Raw genomic sequence first — 14,832 nt, 5'->3', positions numbered from 1 at the left:
AAACTATCTTTGTGGCTGTCGAACGTTCGTTGAGCTCCGCAATTGCAGATCTAGATACAGGAAGGTGAAGCAAGGTGTTCCCCAAGGGGGTGTCCTATCGCACACACTATTCGCACCTGTTCAACTGCATTCATGAAACATCTGCACTACCATATATCAAAAGATGGTTGTTAAACTATCTTTGTGGCCGTCAAACGTTTGTTGAGCTCCGCAATTGCAGATCTAGATACAGGAAGGTGAAGCAAGGTGTTCCCCAAGGGGGTGTCCTATCGCCCACACTATTCGCACCTGTTCAACTGCATTCATGAAACATCTGCACCACCATACATCAAAAGATGGTTGTTAAACTATCTTTGTGGCCGTCAAACGTTTGTTGAGCTCCGCAATTGCAGATCTAGATACAGGAAGGTGAAGCAAGGTGTTCCCCAAGGGGGTGTCCAATCGCCCACACTATTCAACCTATCATGAGCATGGTCCCGCCGCCACCAAATGGTATTACTTTGATATCATAAGCCGATGACTGCACCATTCTTGCAACTGGCAACAACCTGGACATCATGTGCGACAATATTAACACCTACCTGGGAGCACTGGAGGAATGGTTCAAATCACATAGCCTGTCTCTTGCACCAGAGAAGTCATCCGCAACACTGTTCACGACATGGACTAGAGAAGTAAGCACCATGCTACCAATCGAGATCAATGGCCATGGGGTACCAACAGTGCCCAACCCGAAATTCCTCGGTGTTACATTCTATCTACTTCTAACGTTCAATGCACATGCGCAGCAAATCCGCGGAAAGCTGAAGACAAGGAACAACGTGCTAAAGTGCATTTCAGGCAGTACATGGGGCAAGAACAAAGAAACACTGCTGAGGTCTTACAAAGCCATAAACTGGCCTATCCTGAACTATGCAGCACCCATTTGGTCACCTCAGCTCTCGTACTTTACAATTATGCCAGAATGCAGCCCTACGAACATCAACTGGCTGTGTCCTCATGTCAGATGAGGACCATCTGCATCGCGAGACTGAAATCCTAAAAGTCAAGTGCCACAACAGCATGATATCCCAGCTGTACCTGTTAGCCTGCCACCAACAGGATCATCCTTGCCACCATGTCACCCTAAAGGAGCCGCCCCCAAAACATATAAGAAGATCAGTAAATGATCTGATCTGCGAAATTGAGTGCTTGGAACCAAGACCATCCATCGATAGCATCAGGTACAAAGAGGGGATCAAGTCCATACACAAAGGGCCATATGAATAAAGTTGAGCATTTGCTTATACTTCTCAAATATGGAGCATATGCTTTATTTTCTATAAATAAACGTGAGCAAAACCTTTTGCTCATGCTCATCAAAAAAATAGTTTGAGCATTTGCTCAAAAGTAAAAGCTTATACTCAAAATTGTATGAATAAACTGGAGCATTTGCTCAAAAGTAAAAGCTTATACTCAAAATTGTATGAATAAACTAGAGCATTTGCTCAACTTAGTCTAGAGCAGCTTTTCACCTTTTGCTCATAGTAAAATGGCTCAACGAATTTGTATGAGGAAGAGAAAACTATACCAGATACGATCACAACCAATAGTTGAGAACTATAAAACTATTTTTAGATTCAACCATGGTATATATCACCATTATTCCTACAAAATAATAAATACAAAAGATAGCTATCTGATATAAAGATACCCATCACAAAAAAAGAAAATAGGCATTTAAGAAGATGAGAGTGTAGACGATTATAAGAAGGCTATTGATATTATAATATTATGCTGAAGATTATTATAGATATGCATTTTACCACGCTATTATTTTAAAATTATTAACTCAAGTAACCTAAAACTCAATTCATAAATAGAAAACAGAGCAGACGACGCAACACAAGCGGTGTCTCCTACTTGCATATTTAGCGTTTACGTGAGCTATAAAAACAAAGTAAGGTCACAAAGGCGAATCAGCTGATGAAAAATCTTTAAAATACGTGAGTATTTGCTCCAGAGTTCAGGAGCATAAGGTAAGGCTTATTCATATAAAAATAAGCAAATGCTTATGCTTCTACCTAATGCTCATGAGCAAAACCTTATGCTCCATGCTCATGAGCATATGCTTCGGTTTTATTCATATGGCCCAAAACGTCGGTCGACGAGAGCATTAGCAGACTGGAACTTAATCCTGTCTTTGGTGGACAAAGGTGAACCAGGTTACAGCCACAGCCAAACTCACAAGTCTACAAAGGATGCAAACACTTATAGTCACTGCAGCTTTCAGGAGCAGCCCATCAGCTGCTGTGTACCAGAGCAGAGACTCTTGAAGTTGCTCTTGACTTACTGCCATTGAACATTTTTATTATGGCAGAGGCACGGAAATCAGCCTATCGACTGAAAGTTGCAGGCCAATGGAGAGAAGGCCTGTCTGGAACAGGCCACTGCACAATCGCCAAAGCTGTTGCTCACAGCCCTGTGCTTGAGATGACGTCAGATGTCATGAGCACGGAGTTGGTTTTTACTAAACCTTTCTCTGTTAAATTCTGCTCTAGAGAGCAAAAGAGGCAGCCTTGTCTGGTACACAGACGGTCCTCTCATTGAAGGGAAATCTGGCTACGGGGTGTACAGTGATTCACCTAGAACACAAGTCTATGCAAGTCTGGGACAACACTGCACCATCTTTCTGGCAGAGATTTGGGGCATCATGGCTTGTGCCAACATAGGCATTGCCAGGCGCTACTGCAATAAGCATATAGTATCCTGTCAGACTGTCAGGCAGCCCTCAAGGCTCTTGACTCCAACGAAATCAAGTCCAAATTGGTGTGGGAGTGCCACAAAACGCTCAGCAGGCTTGCAACCCTCAACTCTGTGCATCTTGGTTGGGTACTTGGCCATGTAGGCATAGGAGGTAATGAGCGTGCAGATGAGCTTGCTAAGCGGGGTTCTAGTATGCCATTCCTTGGCCCAGAGCCGGGCTGTGGCATAAGTAAAACAACTGCCTTCCACACAATAAATAAATGGTCCAGGGACTTACACCACCAGCAATGGCAGGGTCACCCTGGTCAAGCACTTGGCAAAGACTGCTGGCAGACACAAGCCCTCGCTTCACCAGGTGGCTGGTGAGTCTGGGTAGAGGTCAGGTCAAGCAGGTAATTGCTCTGATAACTGGACATGGCCACTTCAGGAAACATCTCCACACAATTGGACTCAGAAATGAAAGCCAGATGTGTAAGCTTTGTAATCAGTCTGCAGAGACTGCCAAGCATATCATACTGGATTGCGAAAGTCTTGGAGCTAGAAGAAGGGCTCTGTTTGGCTACAAGCAACCAGGTGAGGAATGGGATGTTGGTATAGGGAAAAAACTCCTGGACCTTGTAAAGGATACGGCAGTTGGTTTGCCTAACTAACATACTTTTGGGACACACAATAAGCTTCGGTTGACGTGTGAGGTTCCTCGAACCTTTGGATCTTGAATCCGTCCCTTCAAACATAAACATTGGGGGGTATCCACCCCAAATAAATGCTGATGAGAAAAGCCTGTTCAGAAGAACTCGCAACATCCTTGCTCAACTGAGCTCAACTTATCGGGCTTCTCTGTGATTGTGAACCGTTACAAGTCCAGAATCACTGATAATGTGCGTGATGCATGTCCCGACTATGGCGGCGGACCCCACAGAACGGAACATCTTTTCAGCTGCCACTCGAAGCCGACACTACTGACAGCCACCAGCCTCTGGACCGACCCCTGTGGGGTGGCCCGCTTCCTGGGCCTTCAGACGGAGGAGGAGTGAAACAACAGGGTTCCCGAAGTTACTACAACAACAACAAATTGAAAACTTGACGTTCTGAAGTTGCCTACCCGCGCTGATTCTTGATTAATTGAGATCTCGATGAAGTGGATGTCACACAATGATATATGTTAATATATTTTTCCTACAGTTACCTTGGAAAGTGGCCATTCCTGCACTGATTACAGAACGCAAAGAATCACTTTTCCGCTCTAGTGCGGGAAAATTTTTTCTGCACTCCAGATTTGCAACATGGCAACGCAAAATAGTTGGTGGGTTATATGGAGGATTAGTGCACGAAAACAAAAATTAAGTTGGTAACAATGACTGTGGTATACCTCACTGCACGTTATAATAATATCAAGGACACCGAGTTCGAGGACAGCCACCACATGAGTAACAGCCGCCCCGCCATTCAAACACTACTACATTATTCAATTTTATTTATTAATAATAAAATTACACAGAAAAACATTTGATGAATTTCAGGGAATTTTACCCATAATTACCCACTGGTATCTCAATGGTAACTGTAGGAAAAATTAAATGTGAAATACGTGCGCAAAGTTCCTCTGCTGCACTCAAGAAACCATTCCTCGCCTACGGCTCGGGCGTAAACGTTTCTTTCGGTGCAGCATCTGTCACTTTGCGCACTAGTAGCACAAATAACTAATACAGTAGAATAAAGCAATCACTCTACATTAATACAATTCAGGAATCGAATAATAATAACTGATATTAACTACATTCATACAACGAACATATAACAATATTATTACCAATTGGTCGATGTGCTGACTTGTTGTATAAATGGGTCAAAATACCATCACCATCCTGTGAGTGTGGGGAAAGGCAAACGATTGACCACATAGTGAGAGTGCCCAATCACGGCCTTTAGAGGAGGAACAGTAGAAGATTTCTTGAACTCCAGATTCAATAGCCTATCTAAATGGACTGGATATATGTATTTGAATAAATTGTTTTTACTTACCATTTATGTTTATTTTTATACCTTGAGACAAGGGATCATTCCCATATTATGATACTGAAGAAGTGAAGATGGAAATGAATACTGATTGATGACTTGGAAGCCATACGCTAAATAAATAAATTACCAATTCTTTCATCTAATAACATAACACGCATTGTTTTTTGTTAAAGTAACTTAGTAAAGTGAGAATAGTGCTTGATTTAGTTCAACAAAACTGGCTCACGAGAAAAATAATCAGTTTAGTAAAACTAGACCAAGCGACTTTCTCATTTATTTATTGTGTTGAAAATAATTGAATGCAATCGGATGGACCTTCTTATTTATTGTGTTGAAACCTAACCTAACCAACAATTAAATATAATCATCATACACTGATGGACTTTCTTATTTATTGTGTTGAAACCTAACCTAACCAACAATTAAATATAATCATCATACACTGATGGACTTTCTTATTTATTGTGTTGAAACCTAACCTAACCAACAATTAAATATATTCATCATACACTGATGGACTTTCTTATTTAACGTGTTGAAACCTAACCTAACCAACAATTAAATATAATCATAAAACACTGATGGACTTTCTTATTTATTGTGTTGAAACCTAACCTAACCAACAATTAAATATAATCATCATACACTGATAGACTTTCTTATTTATTGTGTTGAAACCTAACCTAACCAACAATTAAATATAATCATCATACACTGATGGACTTTCTTATTTGTGTTGCAACCTAACCTAACCAACAATTAAATATATTCATCATACACTGATGGACTTTCTTATTTATTGTGTTGAAACCTAACCTAACTAACAATTAAGTATAATCATCATACACTGACCACCAAAGGAGAAGAAGACTTTGACAACTCATAAGGCCGGAACCGGATGTCCGGAGATTTGGCAGTGGTCGATGTTGTAGCAGGTGAAGGTTGCTGCATCCGACTGTTGTCGACCGTCATATTGTCCACGTGATTCTCGATTTGTTGGGTGAGGGGTTGCTGGCCATGAGTGGGTGTAGCTGCCGATCCGAAGTACTGGTGACGCTGCGGAATCGATTTGTAGCATATCGAACATACCTAAAACCAAACATTCAACATTTCAGTATAAAATCACTGCAGTATCGATTTAGAGAAGATCAAATATATCTACAACTAAACAATAGACATAAGGAAATTCAAATTTAAGAAAGTAGGTAAAAACATTCAACTATAAAACACAAATGCAATTCACCACAATCAATTAAAATAAAAAATAATAAATTGAAAAATGATAGCATTAATACTTCTATTCCTAACTAGTAATAGTTATAATGCACAATCAAACTGAATGGATTGAGGATATCATTACATTATTATTCAATACTTCAAATAGCATAAGCTTGGTGGAAATCTACTGGCATAAGTGAGAACTTGTTCGCCGGTAGGAGTAGCGCCCCAATACTAAGAGAGGAAAAAATGAAAGAAGAATAAAAATAAAATAAATGCTGCACTCAAGGATTTCTAAACATACGTAATTCTAATCATGCGGATCCTTCAACAATATGTAAAAAAATATTTTTTTTGCAAGAGACCTTCAAAATGGAAGCTATATTATTTTGATATCAAAATAATATTCTTGGATTATCCATTTGTTGATTTATGAGATCGTTTGGGATACTATTTATTATTCTTGGTACAATATAAATCAGTTGTTTTCGAACCAAAGTAAGTTTGGAAACATAGCATTCAAATTTATGTTCATTATATCTTGTTTTATGTGTTTCGCTATTAACTTTTTTAAAGTGTATGTGATCTCTGCAGTATCGATTTAGAGAAGATCGAACATACATACAACCAAACATTCAATATGAGGAAATTAAAATTTGTATAGATATAATTACTGAAATATCAATTTGGAGATCAAAAATACCTACAACAAAGCATTTAGTATAAGAAATTGTGTGTAATCACTGCAGTATCGATTTATAGAAGATCGAACATTCCTACAACCAAACATTCAATATGAGGAAATTAAATGTTGTATAGGTATAATCGATGAAGTATCAATTAGAAGAGATTGAACAATCAAACACATAACATGAGGAAATTGTGTGTAATCACTGCAGTATCGATTTATTGAAGATCGAACATACCTACAACCAAAAGCTCAACCTTTAGCATATGGAAATCAAATCTTATAATACAAGATATAAAATCTAATGTTACTTTTGGAAATTTCAAAATTACAATCCGAAAGTTTTTGAAATCTATAGTCCTTGTTGTTCTTGATGGCAATAAACTATATTCTATTCTAGATTCATGTGAGTTCTATTCTCACTTCAGAATCACTAATGCGCGGTAACTAAGAAACTAATCAACTACCTAGATTTAATAATCATAACAGCTAATGGTCCTTTTATGCCGGCGACACACTCTTGGCAAGTGCGTACAAATGACGACGAGCGCGAGAGTGTGCTTGGCTGCTATTCCACCGCTCGCCTTCACTCGGCTCGGCACGCCTTCGCTCCTATGTTTGTGGCGTCGAGACAAGCGAAGGCGAGTGGCTCCCTACCGCTGTTCTTGAGGAGCTCGTCTTCAGGTAACATTGCAGTGCGGATTGCAAGACTAACGCGAGCCGCTTGTGTTGGCCATTTGGCGAGCGACTCGGCAAGAGTGTGGCCTAGGCATGAAGACACTTTTCAAGTCCAACTGGGGTTTATATCATGCATTAAATTGATGGATAAACATAGATCCATCGTTTCTATGTAACATCCATAGGTTCTTTAAGCTTTGGTGTTAATGCTCATGTAATATTCTGTTATAAACAACTGATTTTCAAAAGGTACTCTACAACTAAGAGTCTGAAGGTGCGTACTGATTTCTGCGCCACGAACACAAGCACTTCAGCTAATGCTATTCTTATTATATTTGTATTTGTACAGAAACAGTAAGATACAGATATAAGCATAGAATCAGCTGTTGAAAAGTAAAATGCACGTGATCGCGGCGCACCATTAAGGTGCATTTTTGTTTGTGCGTAAATTTCCGCAGTCGACGACGACAAGCATTGTTGACATTCATATTGTCCAAATTTCAAGTGTGCTAAAACAACTGATCAAATAACTTTTCATTAATAGTATCAACATATTGCCATTTAAAAGTAATAAACTCAACCTCCCCGATTAAAACATAATCTTTTAGGTTATTGACCGAGCGAAGTGAGGTCTAAGATTCAAGTCGACGGTTTGGCATTTCTCTTAATGTTTGAATGTTTATATGTTGCGCATTTACGGCGAAACGCGGTAATAGATTTTCATGAAATTTGACAGGCATGTTCCTTTTTTAAACGCGCGTCGACGTATATACAAGGTTTTTGGAAATTTTTCATTTCAAGGATAATATAGAAGGAAAAAGGAGCCTCCTTCATACGCCAATATTGGAGTAAAAATCAGCCTATAGAATTATTCATCATAAATCAGCTGACAAGTGATTACACAGATGTGAGAAGCCAGTCTATTGCTGTATTTCCATAAGGTCTATGGTTTCAATCAGGTACTTGTGGATGAGAATACTGCGTGAGGTCTACTGTTCACAGAACTACTAGTTTAGACAAATTGAAATCTACCCAATCTGAGATCCTCACCCATTATTTGTGTTTATTATTCAATATTAAAAACATTTCTAATAGTATCAACATATTGCCATTTAAAAGTATAAGCTTAACATTCCCGATTAAAACATAATTGAACATAATCTTTTAGGTTATTTAGACAAATTGAAATCTACCCAATCTGAGATCCTCACCCTGTCGTGGTCGGCGACGGCATTTACGCACAAACGAAAACCCAGCTTTAGATTGACGACCCGCACTGCGACTGTGGTAATATCAAGTCAGATGACCACCTGTTAAAATGCTGTCTAGCACGTGAAGGCACAAGACAGGGCCTTTTTAATTTCAAAACAAAGGGTTATTATTCAAATATTGGCATATAGAATCACCTGACACGAACGAACGAACTAAGCGTATCGTGGTATAGTCAGTTCACCACGAGAAAAGATCTGGCAGCTATCTTGAGAAGCTACTACGCATGTGCAGATCAGATGGTTTTGGAACCATACACTTGAAGTTTAATGGAACATAAGATTTGAAGACTAATTTCCTTTCATGCCGGCGCCACACTCTTACCAAGTGCGTACAAATGACGACGAGCGTTATTATTAACGATTTAAGCTGGATTCTCACATATCAGTAACAGTGCAATGTAATAGTAACAATGTGTCTCTTAATGTGTGACTGTCTATTTCATGTTCTATTTGTGTGACTTTGTCTTGTGCTTTTCTGGCTCAATAATATCAATAATCTTTATTCTTGTCATCGAACATTACAAATGTTATAAACAAACGTCATGTGGAGATAAAACATAGCATTGCATATACTAACAATATATCGTACCGCTAACACATAAATAACTTTAAACATGTACACATATGTATACATATATACATATACAATATAATATAAAACAGTCAGATGCTCGTTATGACTTAGGTATTCGTCAATTGTATAAAAAGCCTGTTTTTTGAGCCATTGTGCTACTGTAGATATGAACTTTTTTTTGTGGTAAATTTTTTATTCTTGTCGGTAATTTATTGAATAATGAGTATTGTTGATACTTATAGCTTTTGAATGTTTTTTGCAGTCTGATGTATGGGGTAATTAGGTTATTCCTATTTCTAGTTCTATGTTCATGCTGATGGCTATGTCTTGTTGATAGAGTTAGGTTTTTTTAACATGGACCAGGTTACAATAAATGTACATTGAAGGGAGAGTCATGATTCCAAGCTCGATAAAACTGGCTGGCTGACAATAAAATTGTATTTATTTATTTATTAGATAAAGTGGACGGTACAGTGTGAATATTCCCATTCATACTCGCTCGGCCAGGAACGCGCCAACCAAGCACCCCGTCAGCTGAGCTCCTTTTAAAACCACTTTCGAGATTGGTTGACGGCGTCAACAGAGCTCCTGAGAGAGGAGCTAGGCTGACAGGGAGCTTAGTTGTGAGCGTGCGAGGAGCTTGGTTGTCGTCTACGGTCCCGACAACCAGTCCCCTCCTAACCAGTAGGGGATTGGCTGTCGGGGAGACTCGTTGACGCCAGCGTGCAAGGAGAAGGAGCTTGGTTGTAGTCACCGAACCCAACAACCAAATTCCTCGCACGTTCACGTTTGAGTGCCGGAGTTTTCGCGAGTAAACTGACAGGTTTTCTATAAAGAATGTGTAAAACAGTGTCAGTGATTGTACTACTTCCCCGCCCGCTTCAAGCTGGTTTCAATGCCTAATAGGGGATCGGCTGGCAGGGAGCTTGATTGTCGTGAGCGTGTGAGGAGCTTGGTTGTCCCAGTAGAGCTCCTTCGTTCCAGTAGGGGATCATCTGTCGGGGAGACTAGTTGACGGCAATGGTATATCTAGATTTTTAGGTAATTGTTATTGTTGTATGATCTCTGACGGCAATGGTATATCTAGATTTTTAGGTAATTGCTATTGTTGTATGATCTCTAATATATGTTGTAATATTGACGTGGCCGATACAAATTGTAAAGTGTTTGTCTGTGGCAATAAATTGATTTGATATATTTTGCCAGGGGATTGGCTGACGCCAATGGTCAAAATTGAGAGGAGCTTAATTGTCGGGGAGACAGGTTGGCGGCGACCCAATGATATGTTGGAGTCCAGCCTACATGAGTGTCCTAGAAAACGGGCACTTGAAATTTTTCAGCTCAATTATAATAAACTATGATATTCTACTCTAACGGAGATTTCTGTTCCAACCTCTAAAAAGTGTTCCAATTGACTATGAAATTTGACTTTTTATACAACTGTAACGCGATGAATAAAGTGTAGATTGGTTTGAGAATAGATATCTATTTATTATAGTTTATTGAAATTAAAGGATTCAAGTTGAAAATGCATGGCAAATAATTGGCTGCATTATCACACTGCAATTGAACTCTCTGTGCTTAATTGAAAATATCGGGGACCGAGCTTCGCTCTGGAGTGTAAAATCATAGAAAATGTGCAACGAAAGATAGAATTTTTAGTTTATTAATTTATTAATTTTTTCAGTCGTACAAATATTTTTAGTTATATGAGGAGGCACGACAGGTTTATGCCCAAAACTGTCCCTTTTCAAATTTATACTACAGTCCAAATCAAAATCTAGGTTAAGCTACCATCACTCATAAAAATAATTATTTATTTACGCTTCAAAAAACAAACACATCATCAATTACAAATAGATATACTATGAATTCGATTTAGAATGATGTACTAATCTACACCAACAGCATCTAGTTACTTTTTTGGACTTTCTGAAGTAAACATGTTTTCTGAAAAAAGAGAAATGAACGAAAATAAGTTTCTCTTGCTGAATTTTTCTCCTCGTGAGATCAGCTGGATGATCCCACACATGCACTCGTTCACCATCTTCCATTACGGTATCGACAGACGACAAAATTTCCAGCTTTTTTTCCAAGGACGTATTTATCCTTTTAATGTCCTTCAGCGAGTTATCCCAGGGTTAAGACCTAGTGCAATCGAATTTTCATATAATAAACCTACTTTGTTCCAAATTTCGAGAGAATCGTTAGAGCCGTTTTCGAGATCCGGTCACATACAGATATATAATTTATAGTTTATTTTCATTAAGCACAGAAGGTTCAATAGTAGTGTAATCTAGCCGATTATTTGCCATTTAATAGTTTATCCTATACTATTAAACGAGCAATTTCTGTTTATATGTTTAGATAACATCTGTTTATAAACATCTAAACATATAAACAGAAATTGCTCGATTAATAGTATAGGATAAACTATTAAATGGCAAATAATCGGCTACTATTGAACCTTCTGTGCTTAATGAAAATAAACTATTAAAGTCTAGTCTAGATTAATGTTATTTGCATTCTAACCTGCACCATTCCTTGAGGCGAAATGGGGCTGGCACCTGGAGGTGGTTTCAGCGCTCTAATGAACGGAAAGTAGGCTTCCTTCTCGGGATTGGAGCAGCAGTACAGCAGACGAATAGACGAGGAGGGGTACTCCAGAGAGCAAGTGTAGCACACAAAAGTAGCCGTCTCGTTGGCCCCCACGTTCGCAGCTGCACCGCTTGCTCCACCGCTGCGTTTGCGCAGTGTGTAGTTGCGATCAGAGTGCGGGACTCCTTGTGTACAGTACATCTGCGGAAAACGGTTCAAATTTATTCAATCAAGTGCACCATATTATAATATAATATTATAATATAATTCAAATTCAAATTTATTCACACTCATAAATACATATACAGAAACCAAATAGAGTCTAGCTTGACAATACAACAATAATCCATCTAAAATTTAATAATAGATTGTAAGTATAGTATATAATATAATATTAATGTGAACAATAACTGCTCACAAAGTGCTTCATGAAGCACTTGTCCGTGAGCAGGAGTTGAGAAAAAGCCTACACACACACACACACACACACACATTCAATCACCATCAACAAGTAATTTTATTGATTGATTGTAGCATTTCCTCTCTTTAAATATACTTATATTGTGAAATGTAGTTCAAACTGCAAAAAAATGGGAGGAAGAATCACCAGTATAATTTTTTCCAACATAATTCATGACAAGAGAGGGAAAAAAATGAAAAATAAAAGATGAGACATAACAGTGTTAAATAAAACAATGTTTGCAGATCAAAGCTCAAATCTATTATAATAATAATATATCATATTATGATATACAATAAGTGATTAAGTGGTGAGCCATTAAATGCATATCGATTTTTAGACGTACGATTTTTTGCCGTCCTTATAAATTCAGATTCAAATATTTTTTATTCCTTCAAGTATTTACAGTGAAATATGTGTATGTATATGTGAAATATTTATACTATAAGTGATTGAGTGGTGAGCCAGTTAAATGCACATCGATTTTTGGACGTACGATTTTTTGCCGTCCTTATAAATTCAAATTCAAATATTTTTTATTCCTTCAAGTATTTACAGAGAAACATGAAAAAAACTCAATATTACAGAATTCCTCCACAACGACTAAACGTCTGCGTGCGGAGGAGAGTTCCATAGACAACACAAGCAGTCACTACATAAAATAATTATAAAAGAAAAGGTAAACTTCAAAATAGAATAATGCATTATTCCATTAATCCATTATTATGGATTAAGAGTTCCATAGACAACACAAGCAGTCACTACATAAAATAATTATAAAAGAAAAGATAAACTTCAGAATAGAATAATGATAATAATGGATTAGATACAAATTCAAATAATAGTAAAATAAGAAATAATACTTGATTAAAAAATAAAAGATAAAAAGAAAAATATTAACTAAACTTAGGATTGATTCTATTTCTTGTGCAGGCCAATAGATCCCAGGGAATGAAGGAGGCTGTGAGTTCGCGTCCTGTATTTATTTTATAATGTAATGGATTGATAGAGGAAAAAAATTGATATGATAAATCCTTTGATAGTTCTGGCTTTCTGATAGTTATCGGATATAACGTGAACGGAGCAGAGCTCCGGCTGCCTCCGAGCCAATGTGATACAGCCACCTGTCCACACCCTTCGGTACACGGCTAGACTATACACCTCCGCCTCTCTTATTTCATTCGGCAAGTTTCTATATAAAATGTGAGCCAGGTAAAATGAATTTGACAGCTCTGACCCATGTGTCAGTTGTGGAACATCATAATTATAGTTGGTCCTGTGGCGAGTTTCATACCGGAAATTTAAATTTGTTTCACCTAAGATCTGGGTTTTGTATTTTTTCAAGTGAATTAATAATCTTTTGATAAAGATTGTCTGATATTTAGAACCGGGAATTCTGAAGAAAGCAAGATAGTCGGATATCTATGGCTTTTTTTCAAGATTTTTTTAATAATTGCTCTGTGTGTGACTGCCAGTGGTTCCAAGAGTGCAAAGGAAACACCCCCCCAAGCCAGGATACCATACTGGATCAGCGACTGAGCATAGGCGAAATATACTTTCCTACACTGATCCACACCCGTCACCTGGCTATGCTCAGAGAAGGCAAATAATAATTTCCTGAGCCTACTTTTGACACACTGAACATGTTGTTATAAATTCTATTAGATTAAACAAAACTTGTCAAAAAGATTATGTGTAAGCCAGTTAATACACATCGATTTATGAACGTAAGAGTTTTTGCCGTCCTTATAAATTCTATTGGATTAAACATAACTTGTCAAACAGATGATGTGTTCATGTGTTTGCCAAGTTCCGTTTAATCTGGTAGATTTCATAAGGACGGCAAAAAATCGATGTGTGTTACTAAAGTGGGAGAGAAATTACTTTTAACACGGCTCTTTCTCGAAGACGAAGAGGTCCGATGCTCTATCCTCCACTAATCACTCCCACAACCTAGCAGCATTCTCCTTCTTTTGTGTCTGTGTAAAAGAGCTTTGCAACGCGACGCACCAACACTCCCCTTCCAGCTATTGCTGGCAATGTTCCAAGTCATATACTGGTCACCAGGTATAATATTGTTTTCATCAAAAGAGCATGAAGCAAAATGACACGGCGCATCCAATTGTGCGCAGGATGTCTGTCTGTGTCTACGCTACAGACTGTAGAGGGAGGAATGAGTTTCTCCTCTTCATGTTAAAAGTAATATATCACAGACTTTAGTGGATATTATAGTCCAAATTACGGCACTTCAAATTAAAAAGACATTCTCTTCGATATTATACATCTAGTACCATGAACATGGTATTAAAAATATAAATTCTTAATAGAGTGTACCATGTACATACAAGCATGATTAATAAGGTTAATTAATATCAGGATGTGGCACTCCTTGTGAACTATATACATCTGCGAAAACGGTACGAATTTATTTAATCAAGTGTATCATACACGATGTACGATAAGTGGATGAGTGGTAGAACGGACATTACTGTACAAACTCCGGCACGTCATCAAATAAAAAAGTCATTATTTTATTCAATATACATTCTAATACCACAAATATCTGCAAAAATATAAATTC

General features: G+C 38.0%; 1 protein-coding gene across 2 annotated transcripts in view; it reads right to left on the bottom strand.

The window, feature by feature from the left end:
- The window catches only part of LOC111064505, a 127,835-nt gene that overhangs the window by 88,799 nt on the left and 24,204 nt on the right, over positions 1 to 14,832 (bottom strand). For both annotated transcript variants that reach the window (XM_039442348.1, XM_039442349.1), the window contains exons 5-6: positions 11,726 to 11,992; positions 5,617 to 5,853 (exon numbers count right to left, since the gene is read on the bottom strand). In XM_039442348.1, the coding sequence (XP_039298282.1) occupies positions 5,617 to 5,853; positions 11,726 to 11,992 (504 nt within the window). The remainder of the gene's footprint in view (positions 1 to 5,616; positions 5,854 to 11,725; positions 11,993 to 14,832) is intronic.

Source organism: Nilaparvata lugens, chromosome X, assembly GCF_014356525.2.
Source record: "Nilaparvata lugens isolate BPH chromosome X, ASM1435652v1, whole genome shotgun sequence".
In the NCBI taxonomy this organism is placed as follows: domain Eukaryota; kingdom Metazoa; phylum Arthropoda; class Insecta; order Hemiptera; family Delphacidae; genus Nilaparvata; species Nilaparvata lugens.
This window is presented reverse-complemented; position numbering and strand designations above follow the sequence as displayed.